The 25,687-nt window shown below is 41.6% G+C and overlaps 1 protein-coding gene across 4 annotated transcripts; it reads left to right on the forward strand.

Moving 5' to 3' along the window:
- Positions 1 to 5,794: 5,794 nt before the first annotated feature.
- Positions 5,795 to 23,490, forward strand: nicn1 (nicolin 1). Of its 4 annotated transcripts, none has more exons than XR_001323600.2 (9): positions 5,805 to 6,060; positions 6,235 to 6,318; positions 12,790 to 12,935; positions 14,579 to 14,752; positions 15,422 to 15,535; positions 15,732 to 15,800; positions 18,832 to 18,936; positions 19,197 to 19,869; positions 20,562 to 23,490. XR_001323600.2 is itself a non-coding variant. In XM_014168316.2 (8 exons), the coding sequence occupies exons 3-8, from the start codon at positions 12,804 to 12,806 to the stop codon at positions 19,236 to 19,238; spliced, it is 636 nt and encodes a 211-aa protein (XP_014023791.1). In that variant the 5' UTR covers positions 5,795 to 6,060; positions 6,235 to 6,318; positions 12,790 to 12,803; the 3' UTR covers positions 19,239 to 20,131. The 4 variants fall into 4 exon arrangements, 2 of the variants coding, with proteins under 2 accessions (XP_014023791.1, XP_014023793.1); XR_001323599.2 differs by lacking the exon at positions 20,562 to 23,490 and adding an exon at positions 20,038 to 20,131; XM_014168316.2 differs by lacking the exon at positions 20,562 to 23,490 and having other exon boundaries at positions 5,795 to 6,060; positions 19,197 to 20,131.
- The last annotated feature ends 2,197 nt before the right edge of the window (positions 23,491 to 25,687 follow it).

Genomic DNA, 25,687 nt, shown 5'->3' on the forward strand with positions numbered 1-25,687 from the left:
ATTTTCTTGGCTACATTGTTCCTATCTTGTGAGTAGCCCAACCTAAAGAAAAGCCAATAGATGTAGCTGTAGAGTTATTGTGGTCTACAGGGATGTAATTCTCTTCTCAGGCTGTCACGTTTTTATCTGTGGTAGATGGCTGACTTTAGCAATGTAATCAGGGACATTTTACAGCACCTTCCTGCCAAATTGACTATAAAAGTATGGTTATAATTCATTAACAATAGCCCCTGTGGATACCTTCCTTAGAATAGGATACCTGCTGTGGACCTGAATAGCTGCTGCTATATACAGAGTCCCTTAATGAACCACTTCCTGAATTCCATGAAGTCATAAAGAGAGAGAAACAAGAGGACGATGGTAATCTTTTAAGGACATTCTATCTTCTTTGACCCAATCTATAATGAATGATAAAACAGCTGATGTATGCACATGTATATCAAGTTCAGATTTGTTCCTTGAGTTGAACATTTTTACTCAGATTCCAACATATCACTAATAGTAAATCTGTTTTGTAGTTTTCCAGAAAGAAAAGTGTGATATTGAAATGTATGAACATCATCTGAGCAGATTACATGGTCCGTGTGTGTGTGTGTGTGTGTGTGTGTGTGTGTGTGTGTGTGTGTGTGTGTGTGTGTGTGTGTGTGTGTGTGTGTGTGTGTGTGTGTGTGTGTGTGTGTGTGTGTGTGTGTGTGTACACGTGCGAGCGTGTGTGTGTGCGAGCAGGTGATTCATCTGCAGTAGCACCTCATCCTGTTCTCAGCTGTTCTTCTGCATCATGGTTATATAAAGACCATACCAGCTGATGTCTGCCTGGGATGGAGTATAGAGTATATACAAGAAATCTCTGTCTCTCTTTCTCTCTCTGCCTCCCTCTCTCTCTCTCCCTCCTCTCCGTCTGAATTTGTTTTTCTTTCTGCAGCTGCATGGTGTAGATTGGTGAAATAAACCAGTCATTATGGCTGTAATTATAATGTTAAAAGAGAATGGATCAGTAAGTCACTGCATAACTCAAAAGGCCAGTGGCTCATCATCTTAGTACTTCCTCAACTGAATCATGGGGAATCCCAGGTGTGGAATCTCAGGTGTGGAATCATGGGGAGTCATGGGGAATCCCACATGTGGAATCTCAGGTGTGGAATCATGGGGAATCATGGGGAATCCCAGGTGTGGAATCTCAGGTGTGGAATCATGGGAATCATGGGGAATCCCACGTGTGGAATCTCAGGTGTGGAATCATGAGGAATCCCACGTGTGGAATCTCAGGTGTGGAATCATGGGAATCATGGGGAATCCCAGGTGTGGAATCTCAGGTGTGGAACCATGGGGAATCATGGGGAATCCCACGTGTGGAATCCCCAGAGTGGAATCATGGGGAATCATGGAGAATCCCACGTGTGGAATCATGGGGAATCACGGGGAATCCCAGGTGTGCTAAGTTGCTACACAACAAAAGTGTTTTTAAACTGAATAATTCATTATAAAAAAGTCTGATCCTATAGGCGCATAATTTTGAATTGTGATCACCATTTATAGCAGTATGTTCTTAGACAACTTACCTGGTAAAGTAATGGTTAAAGACAGGAGACGTGTTAGCGGAACGAACATCTGCAGTGAGGGCCTACTACACAAACTCATCAGTGAACAAGCACTTCTAAGGAGACATTGGATGTACTATACTATACCATACTATACTATACTCTACTGTACTGTACTAGACTATACTATACTGTACTATACTATACAATACTATACTATACTATAGTGTACTATACTGTACTATACTGAACTGTACTGTACTATACTGTACTACACCATCCTGGACTATACTGTACTGCACTATACTATAATGTACTGTACTGTATTATACTGTACTCTACTGTACTATACTGTACTATACTATACTGTACTATACTGTACAGTACTGTACTATACTATACTGTACTATACTATACTCCACTGTACTATACTATACTGTACTATACTATACTGTACTATACTATACTATACTATACTTTACTATACTCCACTGTACTATACTGTACTATACTACACTACACTGTGTTTTTAAACTGTGAGCAGGTGATGCATCTGCAGCAGCACCTCATACTGTACTATACTATACTATACTGTACTGTAGTGTACTATAATATAGTGTACTATAGTGTACTATACCATACTATACTATGTCAATGGTAAATCATTATTAAAGTGCCAGTAGTAGCATAGTTACGGTAGCCGTGGAACAGCAGTCGTACCAGTGGTGTGAGGGTCTCCTACCCCAAACAGATGAGTTATTATGACCCTTATTATGACCCGCTGAGTTGTACCAACAGTCTTTCAGATCATCAGTTGACCTGAATCTGGGCTAGAGTCTCTAAGCACCTTGGTCTGTAAACCAACAACATCAAAATTCAGCAATGTGTATGATTAAAAATATAATCAAACAAGAAAGAAAATCTGATACCTTCAAGAAATTCTAATAATTTTCAATGCCGATCACTATTTACTGTGTAATATGATCTCGGCCGATTTACCTGGGATTATAGGCATTAAATAAACAGTTGACATAGCCTTAAGTATCAGTGGAACATCTGGTGTGAGGGCTGGTGAGGGTCTCAGTCTGCCTGTATCTAAAGATAGACCTGTCTGCTGACTGCTGTATCTGTGCTGTAGTCTCTAAACATAGTGGCCTTTATTTGTACTGTTACAAGTAGTCTCCAAGCACCAACCTTGTTTCTATGTAATCTCCAAGCACCAACCTTGTTTCTATGTTATCTCCAAGCACCAACCTTGTTTCTATGTAATCTCCAAGCACCAACCTTGTTTCTATGTTATCTCCAAGCACCAACCTTGTTTCTATGTAATCTCCAAGCACCAACCTTGTTTCTATGTAATCTCCAAGCACCAACCTTGTTTCTATGTAATCTCCAAGCACCAACCTTGTTTCTATGTAATCTCCAAGCACCAACCTTATTTCTATGTAATCTCTAAGCACCAACCTTGTTTCTATGTAATCTCCAAGCACCAACCTTGTTTCTATGTAATCTCCAAGCACCAACCTTGTTTCTATGTAATCTCCAAGCACCAACCTTGTTTCTGTCTAATCTCCAAGCACGAACCTTGTTTCTGTCTAATCTCCAAGCACCAACCTTGTTTCTGTCTAATCTCCAAGCACCAACCTTGTTTCTGTCTAATCTCCAAGCACCAACCTTGTTTCTGTCTAGTCTCCAAGCACCAACTTTGTCTCTATGTAGTTTCCAAGCATCTGTAAACCAACATCATCAGCATTCGTCAGGCTTTGCTAGGGGGTTATTGCAATTCTCCAGCCATGTCTAACATCTGTTTGATTTAGGAAGAGTGCATCTCTCTCACACAAGACACACTGGTAAAGGTCAACTGAAGGTAATGACGGTCGAGCTTGAGAGAGCAGAGGGAAACAGATAATGCACAATGCACCGTAACCAGGGTTGGGGTTCCATTTTAATAATTCAGCCAATTCCGGAAGTGAAATTCACATTTCAATTCCAATTTTCATCAATGCTTCTCTATGAGAGTTTTTTGTTTTGTTTACGGGATTAAAATTGATTTCGATCCCAGCCCTGACCGTAACCAAATCAACTGTATATCTCCTTGTTCCGTTCAAAGTGATCCTGTCTTAACACAGATGACGAGAGGCTCAGTTTGTGCTATACGGTACCTCAAAATGAGTCTTCAGTACACTTTGAAATGACCTACATAAAATATGCTGAAATTTCTTTGCCACACAAAAAGCTATCTATTATTCATAGGCTGTGCCTCATCTTAAACTGTATGTGTGTGTGTGTGTGTGTGTGTGTGTGTGTGTGTGTGTGTGTGTGTGTGTGTGTGTGTGTGTGTGTGTGTGTGTGTGTGTGTGTGTGTGTGTGTGTGTGTGTGTGTGTGTGTGTGTGTGTAACAAGTGCGCAATATCTAGAACAAAAAATAAGTCTTGTCCTGTTTTAGGAATTATTTCCATATCCTTATGACACACCTGCTGTAAACACAACGGCTTCAATGGTTTAAAGTTTCTTAGCGTCCACATCACCAACAAACTATTATGGTCCAAGCACACCAAGGCAGTTGTGAAGAGGACACGTTAACACCTTTCCCCCTCAGGAGACTGCAAAGATTTGGCATGGGTCCCCAGATCCTCGTGTGGCAGGACTTGTAACGTGGCTCATATAGAGAGGTTTGCTACAATATCATTAGTTGAAGTGATTATTGAACGGCAGTAACTATTGTCGATTGCAATTAAGGCAATGTGGAAATATAGATATTTAAATCTTGGGCTCATCAAGTAATTCAAAATAGGCCAATCAAGGTCAGGAGTACAGAAGCCAGAAACCTGGAGATTTTACAATATTTGAAGAGTGAAGCAAACTAATCTCTTGAAGACTGTAAATTCTAATTGCTTACTTTTCCTATTTAATAAAATATACTTAATTTTTCCATATATGATTGAAATGTGTCTTCTGTCTTCCAACCCCTCCGATATACACACATACAGTACACACACTGTACTGGTACCGCTCATATACAGCCAAGTTATCATTACTCATTGTCTATTGATGATTACTTTACTTTAACGTGTTATTACTTGTCTATTGTTTCTATATTTTCTTTCTCTCTACATTGTTGGGAAGGGTCGGTAAGTAAGCATTTCACTGTTAGTCAACACCTGTTGTTTACGAAGCATGTGACAAATACAATTTGATTTGACAAACAAACACACAGTTTGGTCATTCCTCTGAGGTGTCCATCTCAGCAGGTGTTCCTAGCAGGGCTAAGTGTTGAGCATCACAGGGAAGTGTCTCTCTCTCCCTCCCTCCCTTCCTCTCTCTTTCTCCCTCCCGTCCTCTCTCTGTCCCTCTTCCTCTTTCTCTCTCTCGCTCTCTCTAGGGGTACTCTGCTATCATACATCCCCTGCTCTGCTTGGCTTTGTTCTGCCTGTTGTAAAACACACTGTGATCTGCTGCCTACTTTGATGACAGAGAGAAAGAGGAGAGGAGAGCGAGAGGAGAGACCGAGAGTAGAGAGGCGAGAGAGAGAGGGGAATGGGGAGAGGTTATCCTGTCCATGCTGCTGAGGCATAAATGTGTGGCTCTAAGATAAAACGGGTAGCTAGGCCCAGAAGACATCCCTCAGCCTTCACCATCTGGGAAGTATTGTTGTTTTACTGTAGTTAAGGTTCCAAGGTATTAAAGAAAGAGCTGCTTTTGAAATGCTCCCCTCTGAACAATAAACGACATGCATGACCAGAATGTATGATAGTGTACCATCGGAGAGAGAGGGGATGAAATAGAGAGAGTTAGAGAGAGAAAGGGAAAAGAAGCGAGAGAAAGAACCACATCTAAACAAGCTGAATTCAAACCATGGAGCAATGCTGCCCCCTACCTGTGGTTTCCGGGTGCTCATCTAAATACATTGTACATCAATTTCATATTTCCTTCACTCACAGTATAGCCTAATCAGCCCCTAAACTGGCTCTAATTTCTAAGCAAGTGCTATGGATAAATGCTAGGGAAGATGAAAACCCACTGCTGATTGCTGCAGTTTCACACCTGTTACACCTATCATCTAGTCTAGTTATTACCAACCCAAGATGGAGCTCTGCAGGGCCATTTCTCTGTATTTGTATTAAAACCATGGTTGATCAGATATCCAGGCACGTCATGGATACATTTTGCAGTCTCAACTTTGCGGTTGATTTAGCCAATTATGGTGACGTCATCCCATATCTCAGTTTTTTTTACGCTTCCCCTTTAAATATCTGGAGTCGCCATAGTTACACATTCAGGAAATGGCCAATTCATTGGCAGCATGCCCACTGCTAGGCCCACGGCGATGTCAAGAACTGTTTTTACAGTGATTTCGCCGTCTGTAACCAAGGGGAAAACAGTGCACACACAACACAGTAAGCTAGGACATCGACATCTAGCAACTTTTGCTGTTCTATATTGACATCCGAGGGGAAGGAAAACGGTCCAACTGGTTGCTAGCTTAGTGGTTAGCTAGCTACCGCTAACTCCACAATCAGCGGTGAGTAGCTAACGTTAGCTAGCTGGCTAGCGAATGTAGCAAACGTTAGCTGGCTTGTCAGCTTTCTTTACAGTCGCATTTTTCCTCCCAACCTGTCCCACCCAATAATTATTTATTTGATTGAGCTCAATTCAGTGATCATTGTAATCTGAGTGTTATAAAACTGTCTTCTAGCTTTGCTGCAGCCACACAGACGGGGCTAGTTCGCTGTCTACGGTGCTGAAGTTGATCATATTTGCGTTGCAGCCATAAACCAAGGTTAGTGTTGTATGATTTTCATAAAGCCATCAAAATGTAAATATCAGTTGAGTTTGGTGATGTTTGAAAAAATTGTGTTAGATTTGATTAGGATCCCCATTAGCCGACGCCAATGGCACAGCTAGTCTTACCAGGGTCTGACAACATAAAATACATTAAGACTGTACGTTTTACATATATTTAGAAGATTAAGTTACACGTACATGACAGTACATACATACAACAAGTAGGTCACATGGGGGGGAGAGGCATTGGGCCGTGATATGTTATGTTATATTTGAAACCAGGTTTGCTGTTCATTTTGACTATATGAGATGGGAGTTTCATGCCATCATGTACATGAACTAGATATTATTCTGGTCCCGGGGGCTGTGAAAAGACCCCTGGTGGCATATCTGGGGGGGGGACGGGGACGTGCAGTCAGTCAGTGGTATTAATATTAGCGCTCTGATTACAATGCTTGACTAGGTCCTTCTTTGCAGCACTTAACTATATGACAGCACTTAACTATATGACACCTCTCCCCATCTTTACAACCATTGAATCTATATGTTTTGCCAATGTCAGTTTACAATCTAAGGTAACACCAAGTAATTTAGTCTCTTCAACTTGTTCAACAGCCACACCATTCATTACCAGATTCAGCTGAGGTCTATGATTTAGGGAATGATTTGTACCAGATACAATGCTCTTAGTTTTAGAGATGTTCAGGACCAGTTTATTACTGGCTATCTATTCTAAAACTGATTGCAACTGTTTATTTAGGGTTGCAGTGACTTCACTAGCTGTGATTGCTGATGGGTATAGGGTTGAATCATTAACATAAATAGACACGCATGCTTTATTTAATGCCAGTGGCAGGTCATTGGTAAAAATAGAAAGGAGTAGAGGGCCGAGAGAGCTGCCTTGCGGTACACCACACTTTACATGTTTAGCTTCCATTAAAGAAAACCCTCTGTGTTCTATTAGATAGATAGCTCTGAATCCACGATATGGCAGAGGTTGAAAAGCCGTAACACATTAGTTTTCTCAATAACAAGTTATGGTCAATAATATCAATGTCACGTCCTGACCAGTAAAGGGGTTATTTGTCATTGTAGTTTGGTCAGGACATGGCAGGGGGGTGTTTGTTTTATGTGGTGCGGGGTTTGTTGGGATATGTGTTTATGTAGAGGGGTGTTAGTTTAGAGTATTCCGCGTTTTTTTGGTTATGTTCTATGTTTTGTATTTCTATGCTCTGTCTATGCTGTGTATTTCTTTGTGTTGGCCTAGTATGGCTCTCAATTAGGAACAGCTGTACATTGTTGTTGCTGATTGGGAGTCATACTTAGGTAGCCCTGTTTTCACCTGTCCTTGGTGGGAAGTTGTTTTTGCACTGCTGTGTTTAGCCTATAATACTGTGCGTTCGTTCATTTTCTTGTTTTGTTTCGTTAAGTGTTCTAATAAAAGTTAATATGAGCACTCAACCCGCTGCGCCTTGGTCCACTATATATGATGACCGTTACAATCAAACTCTGCACTGAAATCTAACAGGACAGCTCCCACAACCATCTTATTATCAATTTGTTTCAACCAATCATCAGTCATTTGTGTCAGTGCAGTACATGTTGAGTGCCCTTCTCTATGAGCAAGCTGAAAGTCTGTTGTTAATTTGTTTATAGAAAAATAGCATTGTATTTGGTCAAACACCATTTCTTTCCAACAGTTTGCTAAGAGCTGGCAGCAAGCTGATAGGTCTGCTGTTAGAACCAGTAAAGGCCACTTTACCACTCTTTGGTAGCGGAATGACTTTGGCTTCCCTCCAGGCCTGAGACAAAGACTTTCCTCTAGGCTCAGATTAAAGATATGACAGATATGAGTGGCTATAGAGTCAGCTACCATCCTCAGTAGCTTTCCATCTAAGTTGTCAATGCCAGGAGGTTTGTCTTTATTGATCAATAACAATCATTTTTTCACCTCTCCCACACTAACAAAAAATGCTTTTCTTTCATTACTTATTTTGCTATGCATGAATACGACGGCTTAATGTTCGTTGTTGGCATTTCCTGCCTACGTTTGCCCACTTTGCCAGTGAAGTAATCATAAAAATGATTGGCAACATCAAATGTTTTTGTGATGAATAAGCCAACTGATTTGATGAAAGATGGAGTTGAATTTGTTTTTCTGGCCAATAATTTCAGTTAAAGTACTCCAAAGTTTTTTTTCCATCATTCTTTATATTATTGATCTTGGCTTCATGATACAGTTTGTTCTTCTTTTTGTTGAGTTTAGCCACATTCATTTCTCAATTTGCAGTAAGTCAGCCAGTCAGATGTACAGCCAGACTTATTAGCCCCTCCTTTTTCCCCCATCTCTTTCAACCATACAGTTTTTCAATTCCTCATCAATCCATGGAGCCTTAACAATTCTAACAGTCAGTTTCTTAACCGGTGTATGTTTGGCAATACTTGGAAGAAGCAATTCAATATATCAATAATGTGCAGGGTCTGGATGCTCCTCATTGATCACATCAGACCAACAAGCATTTTTAATATCATCCACATAAGAGTCATTTCAAGATCTCTTATACACTATTTTAGGCCATGCTTTTGGAACATTGGCTCTCCTAGATATAGCCACTATATTGTGATCACTGCATCCAATGGGTACAGATACAGTTTAAGAACAAAGCTGTAAACATGTGATCAATACATGTAGATGATCTTGTTCCTGTAGTGTTTGTAAACACCCTGGTAGGTTGATTAATGACCTGAACCAGATTACAGGTACTGGTTACAGTGAGAAGCTTCCTCTTGAGCAGACAGCTTGATGAAAACAAGTCAATATTCAGGTCCCCCAAGAAAGTAGACCTCTCTGTTTACATCACATACACTATCAAGCATTTCACACATATTATGTATATACTCACTGTTAGCACTTGGTGGCCCATAGCAAGGCTTTAGATGAGGCCGGTGATTCTGCAACCACAACACTTCAATTACACTTGACATAAGATCTTCTCTAAGCATTACAGTGATATGGCTCTGAATATATACAGCAACACCTCCCCCATAAGCATTTCTGTCTCTTCTATAGATTTTATATCCTTGTATTGGTACTGCTGTATCATCTAATGAATTATCGAAGTGAGTCTCAGAAATGGTTAATATATTATCTGAGATTTCATGAAGCCTTTTTCTAAAGCTACATATACAGAGTGGACAAAACATTAGGAACACCTGCTCTTTCCATGACACAGACTGACCAGGTGAAAGCTGTGATTCCTTATTGATGTCACTTGTTAAATCCACTTAAATCAGTGTAGATGAAGGGGAGAAGACGGGTTAAAGAAGGATTTTTAAGTCAATATTAGGAATGTGTTATTAGTGTTTTTATAAACGTATTATCATTTAACCCTTTCCTGGGTAGTATATCAGAGATGGATATAATATGGAAAAGTACAAACAAAGAAAGTGTGTGTGTGTGTGTGTGTGTGTGTGTGTGTGTGTGTGTGTGCGCTGCGGGGTTGAAGCTACGAACCCATAGGCTATGCCCTCTCATCCCCTTAAGGCTGTTAGGAGGGAGGGTGGACAATGAGTCTGTCATAGCGGATATAAGCATGATTCTCCTGCGGAATCATCACATGATATGTCCTGATTTATCTGTATTTAATTAAAAATTTTTTTTTTTTTACATTTATCCAAATATAAACAGATCTGGTTTCCCAAAATCATTTTAAGGCTAAATTCATCCTTAGAACCTTCGTAGGAGCATCGTTAAATCTTAGAGTTGTTTCCCAAAACCATCGTTATTAACTTTGCACTTGAAAACTGTCGTAATCTAACTCCTGCCCGCAGACCACTGGTAATCTAACGCCTGCCCTCAGACCACTGGTAATCTAACGCCTGCCCTCAGACCACTGGTAATCTAACGCCTGCCCTCAGACCACTGGTAATCTAACGCCTGCCCTCAGACCACTGGTAATCTAACGCCGCCTCAGACCACTGGTAATCTAACGCCTCAGACCACTGGTAATCTAACGCCTGCCTCAGACCACTGGTAATCTAACGCCTGCCTCAGACCACTGGTAATCTAACGCCTGCCTCAGACCACTGGTAATCTAACGCCTGCCTCAGACCACTGGTAATCTAACGCCTGCCTCAGACCACTGGTAATCTAACCCGCCTCAGCCCACTGGTAATCTAACGCCTGCCTCAGACCACTGGTAATCTAACGCCTGCCTCAGACCACTGGTAATCTAACGCCTCAGACCACTGGTAATCTAACACCTGCCTCAGACCACTGGTAATCTAACACCTGCCTCAGACCACTGGTAATCTAACACCTGCCTCAGACCACTGGTAATCTAACGCCTGCCTCAGACCACTGGTAATCTAACACCTGCCTCAGACCACTGGTAATCTAACGCCTGCCCTCAGACCACTGGTAATCTAAGGCCTGCCTCAGACCACTGGTAATCTAACGCCTGCCTCAGACCACTGGTAATCTAACGCCTGCCTCAGACCACTGGTAATCTAACGCCTGCCTCAGACCACTGGTAATCTAACGCCTGCCTCAGACCACTGGTAATCTAACGCCTGCCTCAGACCACTGGTAATCTAACGCCTCAGACCACTGGTAATCTAACGCCTCAGACCACTGGTAATCTAACGCCTGCCTCAGACCACTGGTAATCTAACGCCTCAGACCACTGGTAATCTAACTCCTCAGACCACTGGTAATCTAACGCCTCAGACCACTGGTAATCTAACGCCTCAGACCACTGGTAATCTAACGCCTGCCCTCAGACTACTGGTAATCTAACGCCTCAGACCCCTGGTAATCTAACGCCTGCCTCAGACCACTGGTAATCTAACGCCTGCCTCAGACCACTGGTAATCTAACGCCTCAGACCACTGGTAATCTAACGCCTGCCTCAGACCACTGGTAATCTAATGCCTCAGACCACTGGTAATCTAACGCCTGCCTCAGACCACAGGTAATCTAACGCCTGCCTCAGACCACTGCATCTCAGACCACTGCATCTAGATGCTTTCATACACAGGAGATCTCCGTTAAATATAAAATCAGTTTGTTTATCCATCTCTTTGTGATCGCCAATAACTTCAGAACAAAGTTGACATCAAATAAAAAGTTGCCAATATCTTTGCAATTGATACAAACATGCGACGTATGAAAATATGCTTCAAATGAGATGACTGCATTACAATAGTAAGTGGTAGCCTAGGCTATAGGCCTATTTCAAACATATTTAAATAGCCTACATTTCATGTTCAACCAACTTAGTTCTATTTTGCTCCTTTTAGGCTACTGTCTGTAATTTGTCTCTATATATTTCATGATGTGTAGCCTAACATGCGTACAATGATTTGCCAAATTGGTGATTTAGTGGATTTTTATAGGAAAGCATTAGAATAAGACCCCTCAATATTTGCAGCCGTAGGTGGTAAATACAGTAAGTCCAAAAGTATTGGGACAATGACGCATTTTGTGTTGTTTTGGTTCTGTAGTCCAGCACTTTGGATTTGAAATGATACTATGAGGTTAACGTGCAGACAGTCAGCTTTAATTTGAGGGTATTTTCATCCATGTCGGGCAACCCGTTTAGAAATTACAACACTTTTTGTACATAGTCCCCCCATTTAAGGCCGTTTTAGAGGACCAAAAGTATTGGGACAAATTCACTTATGTGTATTGAAGTAGTGAAAAGTATTTGGTCCCATATTCCTAGCATGCAATGGTTACATCAAGCTTGAGCAAACTTGTTGGATGCATTTGCTGTTTGTTTTGGTTGTGTTTCAGATTATTTTGTGCACAATAGTAATGAATGGTAAATTATGTATTGTATCAATTTGGAGTCACTGTTACTGCAAATAAGAATCGAATATGTTTATAAAAACTTCTACATTAATGTGGATGCTACCATGATTACAGATACTCCTGAAATGATAAAGTGAATGATGTGAATGATAATGAGTGAGAAAGTTAGACACACAAATATGATACCCCGCAAAAATGCTAACCCCTCCTGTCCCAAACACAAAATCCTGGGGTGTATTCACTAGGAACCAAACGGAACCAAACTAGGAGGGACCTACGTACCTGAATTTATCCAATAGAAACTCTCACTTTCGTTGCAAAATGTTTTACTACAGTGTTCGACTAATGAATACACCTATGATTTCCCTGTTTTTATAGCTTGTCCTCCTCATCACATCCCTGATTTATATTGTAACGAATTCAAGGAGGCTAGCCTCGACCGGGAACCCAGGTCCAGTGACAATCAACCCAACACCTTAGCCGTTACGCCAAGAGATCCAAACCTCTTGATGAGGTTGCTAGGTGTTGGATTAAGGTCCCTGCGGTATGCACTGTTGCTTGATTCTGCTGCTGAGTCCTTTCTCAGCAGGAGTATTAAGATGAGTGTCAACACTGTTCTCTGTACTAATCACATCGTTGATCTTTCAACAGGAGTAGCTAATAATATGAGCGTCAACACCGTCCCCTGCACCGTGAAGCCTACTGTCACCTTGCAGATTGGAGATGCTGAGACTGATTCATCTCGTCCCGGTGTCTATGTCATAGACGTTACACTTCCTATAGGACAGACTGTCAACGTGAGTCAATAAAACCTGACGGTCATTTTACTATTTCTTATTTTTTTTATACACTGTGTTTTCCTCCACACACTTGGTCAAATGACAGGTAGGCATTGTGAAGTAGGCTATTTTCTTTCAAAGTGAGTCACTTCGAAATCTTCTCTGAAGCTCAAAGTGGGTTCCTTCGAGGCCGGGCTTTTCAACAACTTTTAAGCTAGACATCATTGCAATTCAACCATTGTCCACATGCAGTACCAGTCAAGAGTTTGGACACACCAACTCATTCCAGGGTTTTTCCATATTTTTACTATTTTCTACAGTGTAGAATAAAACTGTGACATGAAAACAATTAAATAACACATATGGAATCATGTAGTAACCAAAAAAGTGTTAAACAAAACAAAATATATTTACATCTGAGATTCTTCAAAGTAGCCACCCTGTGCCTTGATTAAAACTTTGCACACTCTTAGCATTCTCTCAACCAGATTTATGAGGTAGTCACCTGGAATGCATTTCAATTAACAGGTGTGCCTTGTTAAAAGTACATTTGTGGAATTTATTTCCTTAATATGTTTGAGCCAATCAGTTGTGTTGTGTCAAGATAGGGCTATCTTCTGTAAACCACCCCTATTTGGTAAAATACCAAGTCCATATTATGGCAAGAACAACTTCAAATAAGCAAAGAGAAACAACAATCCATCATTACTTTAATACATGATGTTCAGTCAATCTGGAGAATTTCATGAACTTTAAAAGTGTCTTCAAGTGCAGTCACAAAAACCATCAAGCGCTATGATGAAACTGGCTCTCATGAGGACTGCCACAGGAAAGGAAGACTCAGAGTTACCTCTGCTGCAGAGGATAAGTTCATTACAGTTACCAGCCTCAGAAGAAATTTCCCGAATAACTGCTTCACAGAGTTCGGGTAACACATCTCATCATCAACTGTTCAGAGGAGACTGTGAATCAGGCCTTCATGGTTGAATTGCTGCAAAGAAACCTCTACTAAAGGACACCAATAAGAAGATTAGACTAGCTTGGGCCAAGAAACACGAGCAATGGACATTAGACCGGTGGAAATCTGTTCTTTGGTCTGATGGGTCCAAATTTGACATGTATTTAAAATTCAAGGCACACTTAACCAGCATGGCTACCACAGTATTCTGCAGCGATACGCCATCCCATCTGATTTGCGCTTAGTGGGACTATCATTTGTTTTTCAACAGGACAATGACCCAACACACCTCCAGGCTGTGTAAGGGCAGTTTGATCAAGAAGGAGAGTGATGGAGTGCTGCATCAGATGACCTGGCCTTCACAATCACCCGACCTCAACCCAATTGAGATGTTTTGGGATAAGTTGGACCGCAGAGTGAAGGAAAAGCAGCCAACAAGTGCTCAGCATATGTGGGAACTCCTTCAAGACTGTTGGAAAAGCATTCCAGGTGAAGCTGGTTGAGTGAATACCAAGAGTGTGCAAAGCTGTCATCAAGGCAAAGGGTGGCTGATTCCATATGTGTTATTTCATAGTTTTGATGTCTTCAATATTATTCTACAATGTAGAAAATAGTTAAAAAAAATAAGAAAAACCCTTGAATGAGTGTGTCCAAACTTTTTTTGTGGTACTGTACATATAATCTGTGTCTTATTCACTCCTAGATCCAGGAGATCTCCTTTAAGAACTACTACACAGCATACGTGTCTGTGCGTCTACTGAGGAGAGATGGGGAGGGGGCCGCTAAATGGGCTACATGTCTGAGGAACCACTGTCTGATGCCCAGCCCACATACTGAAGAGGGTTCACAAGACTACTGCTCTGTCTTCCGACAACAGGTTAGGAGGGAGAGAGGGAGAGAGGGAGGGAGGGAGAGAGAGAGAGAGAGAGAGAGAGAGAGAGAGAGAGAGAGAGAGAGAGAGAGAGAGAGAGAGAGAGAGAGAGAGAGAGAGAGAGAGAGAGAGAGAGAGAGAGAGAGAGAGAGAGAGAGAGAGAGAGAGAGAGAGAGAGAGAGAGAGAGAGAGAGAGAGAGAGAGAGAGAGAGAGAGAGAGAGAGAGAGAGAGGTGGGTGTTAAAGGTCATATAAGATGGAAAGAGGAAGGGTGAAGAACTATAGCAGAACAGGTCAAGACATTAGGAGGTATATTCTGATGATGGCTTTATTTGTACTGTACATCTGGCTAAAATATTCATCACCAAATGCTCCTGACCCATTTCATATGGAATCTTAAGAAACCTTGATGTGATGTGAGTAACACAAAGCCAATGCATTCACATTCTGTAAATGTATCTTGCTTTATAAAATAAAGCATCACAGCTCAGGTTTGCTTAGTTTTTGGTAAGCTGATCTTGGAGGTAAGCCAAATTATAGTTTGGCTTACTTCAAGTAGAAATTAAGCTAATTTACATAATTTGTGGAAGTCATATTTCCTGATTGGTTCAATATGGGTGTTAGATGAGGAAGTCAAATTTCCTGATTGGTTCAGTATGTGTGTTATGGTTGTTAGATGCTGATTGAACCAGACAATGTGACTTCAGTGAGACTGATCCTTCGACAGCCTTCATCAGCCTGGCTGAATTTCAGCGTGGAGGACATCAAAATACACCCCTGTTTAAATGAAGTAAGTCACTTAAAAATGTGTAGAGGGTTGTACTGTATGATCAAATAGAAAGAAACCACAATCATTGTGCCTCTGATCACTAGGCCTGCAGCATAACTGGCTACGGTTGGGGGGGTACTGAGTAGTGGAGTTGTCAAACGCTGCCAATGAAAGTATTTCCACAATTTTAAAGTGCATTCATTCACTCTTCTTCCAGGATTCAGAGTGGGACATTCCCGATTGGTTGTCAGACCTCACACAGGTGGACCAACTGTGTGATTTACAGGTAAGGCTCTTATCAACCAGTTGGTTCTCTTCAATAGAACTATCAGCCCTTATAGACTGTATTCCACCTGCCCAATTGGACTAAAGGTTTCATAATGGTGGCTTCCACACTGGAGGAGTTGGTTCTCTACAGGACATGGATGTTTGGTTGTCTGTCTTCCCAGTTGATGTTTACTATCTTCCTGAGGCATTGTTGGTGAAAGGGGCTTGATTTGTTTGCATGGTATAGCAGTGTAGGAATGAGTTTATCAAAGGCAGCACTAGCGGGAGCAATCCGATGTTGGATTTTCGTCTTCAATTAGGATATTGCTAGAGAGGTGGCTACCTCGGCATGGGAAACTGGGCATTTTTAAACATTACATTGTTGGTGAGGTTCTAGGGGGGTGGCAGGTGTGCTTTGTTTTACTGGTATTGCGTGTTAGACCCACCCTGCTATATGCTTCTGGGAGGGAATATGTTGACGATGGCCTGGAAGTCAGCTTCTGAGCAGTCATTGACCTGGGCATTATCTGCATATTGAAATTCTACAACAGACAGAAGTGTTTGTGGTTCTTGACTTGGCTCTGAAACGGTTGATATTGAATATGTTGCCGTCAGTCCTGTAGGTGATATGTATTCCTCTGGGGAGTCTACTCTCTGTCAGGTGGACCCTTCCAGCCAGGAAGATGGTGAAGAGAGTTGATGCAGTGATGCAGCCTTGCTTTAATCTGGTCCTTATCTCGATTGGCTCTGTGGTTTCGCCACCAGAGAGAATGACAGCCTTCGTACCATCATGCAGGAAGCGGAGGATGTTAACACATTTTGCAGGGCAGCCATATCTCAGGAGGATTCTCCACATGGCTTCACAGTTAACAGAGTCAAAGGCCTTGGTGAGATGGAAGAATGCCATGTCAAATCAAAATGTTTTGGTTACATACACATGGTTAGCAAATGTTAATGCAAGTGTGGCGAAATGCATGTGCTTCTAGTTACGACTGTGCAGTAATATCAAACAAGTAATCAAACAATTCCCCAACAACTACCTAATACACACACATCTAAACGGGTGAATGAGAATATGTATATATAAATATATGGATGAGCGATGGCCAGGCAGCATAGGCAAGGTGCAATTGATGGTATACAGTATATACATATGATATGAGTAATGTAAGAAATGTAAACATTATTATTAAAGTGGCATTATTTAAAGTGAGTAGTGATCCACTTATTAAAGTGGCCGGTGATTGGGTTAACAAACCTCCAGACGAGCTTCAATGCCATACAACACTCCTTCCGTGACCTCCAACTGCTCTTAAATGCAAGTAAAACTAAATGCATGCTCTTCAACTGATCGCTGCCTGCACCCGCCCGCCCGTCCAGCATCACTACTCTGGACGGTTCTGAATTAGAATATGTGGACAACTACAAATACCTAGGTGTCTGGTTAGACTGTAAACTCTCCTTCCAGACTCACATTAAGCATCTCCAATCCAAAATTAAATCTAGAATCGGCTTCCTATTTCGCAACAAAGCATCCTTCACTCATGCTGGCAAACATACCCTCGTAAAACTGACCATCCTACCGATCATTGACTTTGGTGATGTAATTTACAAAATAGCCTCCAACACTCTACTCAACAAACTGGATGTAGTCTATCACAGTGCCATCCGCTTTGTCACCAAAGCCCCATATACTACCCACCACTGCAACCTGTATGCTCTCGTTGGCTGGCCCTCGCTTCATATTCGTCGCCAAACCCAGTGGCTCCAGGTCATCTATAAGTCTTTGCTAGGTAAAGCCCCACCTTATCTCAGCTCACTGGTCACCATAGCAGCGCCCACCCGTAGCACGCGCTCCAGCAGGTATATTTCACTGGTCATCCCCAAAGCCAACTCCCCCTTTGGTCGCCTTTCCTTCCAGTTCTCTGCTGCCAATGACGAGCGAATTGCAAAAATCGCTGAAGCTGGAGACTTATATCTCCCTCACTAACTTTAAGCATCAGCTGTCAGAGCAGCTTACCGATCATTGCACCTGTACACAGCCCATCTGTAAATAGCCAACCCAACTACCTCATCCCTATATTGTTATTTATTTTTCTTTGCTCCTTTGCACCCCAGTATCTCTACTTGCACGTTCATCTTCTGCACATCTATCACTCCAGTGTTTAATTGCTAATTTGTAATTATTTTGCCACTATGGCCTATTTATTGCCTTACCTCCCTAATCTTACTACATTTGCACACACTGTATATAGACTTTTCTATTGTGTTATTGACTGTACATTTGTTTATCCCATGTGTAACTCTGTGTTGTTTGTGTCGCACTGCTTTGCTCTATCTTGGCCAGGTCGCAGTTGTAAATGAGAACTTGTTCTCAACTGGCCAACCTGGTAACATAAAGGTGAAATAAATAAACAAATAAATACATTGGGTCTCAGCGTAGGCAGCAGCCTCTCTGAGTTAGTGATTGCCATAGTCTCTGCTCCTGGAACTTCTCTTGGAGTCAACGGGCTGAGAATATCAAATCTGAAGTTCCTCTGCCAGGTTGAAATTGACTGTTTTTTGGCGAGGGATAGGAGTCTGTTTAGTAGGTTTCTCGCAAGTATTTATCCTGCGGTGGCAAGAAGGGGAACGCGATGTGGTTGCCACAGTCCAACTTGTCTCCTTTCTTGAAGATGGTGACGATGATGCCATCTTTCAATTCACTGGGAAGATCTTCATGACTTCATCGTTCCAAATCCTGACCATAAGGCAGTGCAGGGGATCTACTAGGCATTCTCCTCTACACACAAACACTGTCCTCTTCTGGGAGAAGTTCTCTGTCTTACTGGTCAAATACCTTTTTATAAAACACATCATAAAAGAGAATATAGAAACACAGTATTTATTATGTTGTAGTGTCTCTAGGGTCTTTCAGATCCTCAGACGAACACAGATAGCCATCTTCCTGGTCAATTACCTTTAGAAAAACACTAACCCTTTATACAACATGGCTACATAAAAGAGAAAATAATATCCGTTACAATAGTGTTGTTTTGTTGTGTCTCTAGGGTCTTCCAGATCCTCAGACGGTATCTTCCAGTATTCAGCAGATGTGGGCGTTAACAGAGGTCATGCAGACCAACCAGACCACTGCTTCCATAGGCCGCTTCGATGTAAGACATGTTCGCATTGTTTATTTACACGTGGAGTCAAATGAACATCACTTTTCCTGAGGTTGTGGGAGAGAAAGATCTAGAAAGTAAAGAAGGGCCTGTATGCTTCAACACTTTTTTTATTGGTTAACAATGTTTCAATCCAAACGTATCTGCATTAGTATCCTGGACCCAAGTCTTTGTCAGTTGGTATCGATTCCATTTTGTTTTCAACTCGTTTATGGTCAACTCATTTCATTTTCTTGTGTGTTTCTGGGCAGGTTGATGGCTGCTACGATATCAACTTGCTGTCCTTCACTTAACAAGGAATTGACTGGAGGTTAATTTTACATGGTGTTGGTAAAATGTGACGATCATCATTATCTCTTAATTGCCTGACGATGTTATATTTAAGTTTTATGAAAAGTATGTATATTTATTTGTAAAACACTGTAAACTTTATTTTTTTATATTTTTTTTTGTAAACACCTAGGCCACCTTTGCCACTCATGATTGTAACATTGTTTATAATACAAGTCCAATAGAACTGAGATGCATGGTGGCCTTCAGCCAGATGAGGACAGTAGTGCTTCTTGAATGAGACCAAGGAGACACTGTTAACTAACTATTTGAGGTGTGGCTATAGCATGCTGGCTGGGGTTCTGGGTGGTTTGCAGTCTCCAATTCTCTTTTTTGTATTTAAATAAAATGTTTTTTATTTTTTTAACTAGGCAAGTCAGTTATTGTTATTTACAATGACAGCCAACCCCGGCCAAACCCTAACCGGGACGACACTGGGACTCCCAATCACGGCCGGTTGTGATACAGCCAGGAATCTAACCAGGGTCTGTAGTGATGCCTCTAGCACTGAGATGCAGTGCCTTAGACCGCTGCGCCACGCTCGAGGCCAGGATATAGCATGCTGGCTGGTGTTCTATCTACAATTCTCTTATTGTAAGTTATTCATGATTAATTATGAATGTCTAATTTCCATTCAATGCAAACATAATCTACATCAACATTGTACTGAAGAAAGAGGTGAAGGAATTGCTATGCTATATATTAGTGGCTTTATAAGATGACATCATAAATGCTCACATAGGTCCTGTTATTATATTTCAGTGATATTCCTCTATCCTGCAAGCAACCAACTGTTAGAGCGTTAGGTCGGTCTTCTACGGAACTAATTAAATAAATGTCAATTTCAAAAAGCAAAGTTCAAAAGATTCTCTTGTTTTGCTCCAATCGGAATTGCCCCCCCAGGGGGTAAGAGAGAGAGAGAGAGAGAGAGAGATTGACTCAGAGGGGATTTACATCAGAAATGGCAACCTATCTTCGACATAGTGCACTACTTTTGACCAGAGCCTTATGGGTTCCCTATGGGTTCTGGTCCAAAGTAGTGCACTATGTAGGGAAATAGAGTGCCATTTGGGACACATGCGCAGACTGATGTAGAGCTTGACTTTTCTCTCTAATAGACTGCAGTATGAATCTCTCTCCCAACTCCTGGTAATATATCAAGTAGAAAGCTCTCTCCTCCCCTCTGTTTTTGTGTTTTTCGACTGATGACCTTTAGAGAAAGTAGAAATCTCTTGAAGACACCCCATACAGTGCACCTCTTTTAACCAGGGCCTTTATCTTTCCAGGGTGTTTCAGTGGCAGTATCTATGACATATTGGAGGTCTGTGTTCTGCAGTCTGTCTGTCCTGGATGTAAAATATTGGAGGTCCCTGTTCTGCAGTCTGTCTGTCTTGGATGTACAGATTCCTTTCGAAGATACACTACATTACCAAAAATATCTGGACACCTGCTTGTCGAACATCTCATTCCAAAATCATGGGTGTTAATATGGAGTTGGTCCCCCTTTGCTGCTACAACAGCCTCCACTCTTCTGGGAAGGCTTTCCACTTGGTGTTGGAACATTGCTGCGGGGACTTGCTTCCATTCAGCCACAAGAGTATTAGTGTTGGGTGATTAGGCCTGGCTCGCAGTCGGCGTTCCAATTTATCCCAAAGTTGTTTGATGGGGTTGAGGTCAGAACTGTGTGCAGGCCAGTCAAGTTCTTCCACACTGATCTAGACAAACCATTTCTGTATGGACCTTGCTGTCATGCTGAAACAGGAAATGGCCACAAAGTTGGAAGCACAGAATTGTCTAAAATGTAATTGTGTTCTGTAGAAATGTTCCTTCGCTGGAACTAATGGGCCAAGACTGAATCATGAAAAACATCCCCAGACCATTATATATATATATATATATATATAGAGAGAGAGAGAGAGAGAGAGAGAGAGAGAGAGAGAGATTATTTATGTATTTATGGACAGATCATTTCTGGGTCATGAATCTGCACTGCAATCCTTTATTCAGATGACAAGACCTCTCCCAATTGTGACCCTTATTCCCCTATATCAGTGGTTCTCAATCCTGGTCCTGGGGACCCAAAGGGGTGCACATTTTAGTTTTTGCCCTAGCACTACACACCTGATTCAAATCAACAACTCCCAGGACCAGGGTTGAGAACCACTGCCTTATATAGTGCACACTTTTTTTACCAAGGTCCCATAGGGCTCTGATCAAAAGTAATGTACTATATAGAAAATAGGGCACCATTTGTGAAGCACCCCTGATAAGTTATTAGAATGGCCTTGATGTACTACATGTAGCCTAGTGGTTAGAGCGTTGTGCCAGTAACCAAAAGGTTGCTGGATCAAATCCCCGAAGCTGACAAGGTAAAAAAAAAAAAAAGCTGTCGTTCTGCCCCTGAACAAGGCAGTTAACCCACTGTTCCTACGCCGTCATTGTAAATAAGAATTTATTCTTAACTGACTTGCCTAGTTAAATAATAAATGTGCTTCTTGGATAGCATTAAAATGGGATTAGCCTTTCTCCCTGTGGATTAAGTGCCTGACACAGTCAGGCTCATCCTCTCCTCACGCTGTCACATACAGTAATGAATCACCCAGGCCGGATCCCAAATGGCACCATCTTTTCCCTTTGTAGTGCACTACTTTTGACCAGGGTCTATAGGTGCAATTCAGGTTGCAGTCCAAGTCATATTTCATGCAATTCTTTCTACCTTTTTTTCAGTAGGTGAAACAAGAAAGGTTGAATGGATCTACATTATTACAGAGAGGCTACAGTATTACAGAGAGAGGCTACAGTATTACAGAGAGAGGCTACATTATTACAGAGAGAGGCTACAGTATTACAGAGAGAGGCTACAGTATTACAGAGAGAGGCTACATTATTACAGAGAGAGGCTACAGTATTACAGAGAGAGGCTACAGTATTACAGAGAGAGGCTACAGTATTACAGAGAGAGGCTACATTATTACAGAGAGAGGCTACAGTATTACAGAGAGAGGCTACATTATTACAGAGAGAGGCTACAGTATTACAGAGAGAGGCTACAGTATTACAGAGATAGGCTACATTATTACAGAGAGAGGCTACAGTATTACAGAGAGAGGCTACATTATTACAGAGAGAGGCTACATTATTACAGAGAGAGGCTGCAGTATTACAGAGAGAGTCTGCAGTAATACAGAGAGAGGCTACAGTATTACAGAGAGAGGCTGCATTATTACAGAGAGAGGCTACAGTATTACAGAGAGAGGCTACAGTATTACAGAGAGAGTCTACAGTATTACAGAGAGAGGCTACAGTATTACAGAGAGAGGCTACAGTATTACAGGGGAGAGGCATCTAAGCAAAATAAACTAAGGCTTTAAAGAACCAGAGAATTTTAAGGTTTAACAGAACAAGAGTTGATTTATGAAAGTTGAGGTCACTCCGTTGTTAATGTTGAAAATTACGAATCGTTCATCATATAATAAAGTTAGTTCGTAGATCACAGAGCAGCTTTGCATTTTCATTTGCATTTGATTCTCTCTGTGAGAAACTACACACCCAGTTAGCACAGGATGTTGAAAATAAGTATTTTCAACATCTTTTGCTCATAGGGCAGGACTTAGTTGGTGTGATATTTCCCATAACTATCTACTAACAACTATAAACTGGGTGGTTCGAGCCCTGAATGCTGATTGGCTGACGGTCGTGTTATATCAGACTGTATACTCAGACTGTATACCACGGGTATGACAAAACATTTATTTTTACTGCTCTAATTACATTGGTAACCAGTTTATAATAGCAATAAGGCACCTCTGGGTTTTGTAGTGTATGTGGCAAATACTTTTTCACAGCACTGTATATATATTAAAATATATATTAAAATTTGTTTGATCTGAAACATTCAAGTTTGACAAACGTGCAAAAAATAAGAAATCAGGAAGGGGGCAAATACTTTTTCACAGCATTGTGTGTATATATCTTTTTTTTAACCTTTATTTAACTAGGCAAGTCAGTTAAGAACAAATTCTTATTTACAATGACAGCCTACCACGGCTCAAGGCTGTATCCAGTCACTCCACGTTTTGTCGTGCATAAGAACAGCTCTTAGCTGTGGTATATTGACCGTATACTATACCTCCTTGTGCCTTATTGCTTAAATAACAAATGCGAACGAAAAATATGAACAATGAAATAAATTCTCCTTTCAAGAAATCTAAAACATTATAGTCATAAGAGTGTGGACTGTTATACATTCTCTGGGGATATCCATATATAACTAAATATGATATATCCAGGACAGAATGACACCTTGAGTAGCTTCCTCTGACTCACTGATTGGTGTTGTCGAATAACATAAACAGCATTCAGTCAGATATCAGCTGCAGAAATAAATGATTTCCGTTTGTCTTGTACCATCTGCTAATGTTGAATTCTAATGGTCGACATGCATTTTGATCACTTTAAAATACATCAACGATCATTTATTATTTCTCCATATCTGGGAGAATATCTTAGCAGATGTATATATAATATATCTTCTCCCCAACATAATTGTCTCAGGGGTGGGGTGACACTAGCACAACATTCTACTGGTGGGGTGACAGTAACACAACATTCTACTGGTGAGGGTGACAGTAACACAACATTCTACTGGTGAGGGTGACAGTAACACAACATTCTACTGGTGGGGTGACAGTAACACAACATTCTACTGGTGGGGTGATACTAACACAACATTCTACTGGTGGGGTGACACTAACACAACATTCTACTGGTGGGGTGACACTAACACAACATTCTACTGGTGGGGTGACAGTAACACAACATTCTACTGGTGGGGTGACACTAACACACAACATTCTAATGGTGGGGTGACAGTAACACAACATTCTACAGGTGGGGTGACACTAACACAACATACTACTGGTGGGGTGACAGTAACACAACATTCTACTGGTGGGGTGACACTAACACAACATTCTACTGGTGGGGGTGACAGTAACACAACATTCTACAGATGCGGTGACAGTAACACATCATTCTACTGGTGAGGGTGACAGTAACACAACATTCTACTGGTGGGGTGACAGTAACACAACATTCTACTGGTGGGGTGACACTAACACAACATTCTACTGGTGGGGTGACACTAACACACAACATTCTACTGGTGGGGTGACAATAACACAACATTCTACTGGTGGGGTGACAGTAACACAACATTCTACTGGTGGGGTGACACTAACACAACATTCTACTGGTGGGGTGACAGTAAGACAACATTCTACTGGTGGGGTGACAGTAACACAACATTCTACTGGTGGGGTGACACTAACAACATTCTACTGGTGGGGTGACACTAACACAACATTCTACTGGTGGGGGTGACACTAACACAACATTCTACTTGTGGGGTGACACTAACACAACATTCTACTGGTGGGGTGACAGTAAGACAACATTCTACCGGTGGGGTGACAGTAACAGTATATTCTACCGGTGGGGTGACAGTAACACAACATTCTACTGGTGGGGTGACACTAACACAACATTCTACTGGTGGGGTGACAGTAACACAACATTCTACTGGTGGGGTGACACTAACACAACATTCTACTGGTGGGGTGACAGTAACTCAACATTCTACTGGTGGGGTGACAGTAACACAACATTCTACTGGTGGGGTGACAGTAACACAACATTCTACTGGTGGGGTGACACTAGCACACCGCATTCTACTGGTGGGGTGACATTAACACAACATTCTACTGGTGGGGTGACACTAACACAACATTCTACTGGTGGGGTGACACTAACACAACATTCTACTGGTGGGGTGACAATAACACAACATTCTACTGGTGGGGGTGACACTAACACAACATTCTACTTGTGGGGTGACACTAACACAACATTCTACTGGTGGGGTGACAGTAACACAACATTCTACTGGTGGGGTGACACTAACACAACATTCTACTGGTGGGGGTGACACTAACACAACATTCTACTTGTGGGGTGACAGTAACACAACATTCTACTGGTGGGGTGACAGTAACACAACATTCTACTGGTGGGGTGACAGTATCACAACATTCTACTGGTGGGGTGACAGTATCACAACATTCTACTGGTGGGGTGACAGTAACACAACATTCTACTGGTGGGGTGACACTAACACAACATTCTACTGGTGGGGTGACACTAAGCCAACATTCTACTGGTGGGGTGACAATAACACAACATTCTACTGGTGGGGTGACAGTAACACAACATTCTACTGGTGGGATGACACTAACACAACATTCTACTTGTGGGGTGACAGTAACACACAACATTATACTGGTGAGGGTTACAGTAACACAACATTCTACTGGTGGGGTGACACTAACACAACATTCTACTGGTGTGGTGACAG

This window comes from Salmo salar, chromosome ssa22 (assembly GCF_905237065.1).
Source record: "Salmo salar chromosome ssa22, Ssal_v3.1, whole genome shotgun sequence".
NCBI classification, from domain to species: domain Eukaryota; kingdom Metazoa; phylum Chordata; class Actinopteri; order Salmoniformes; family Salmonidae; genus Salmo; species Salmo salar.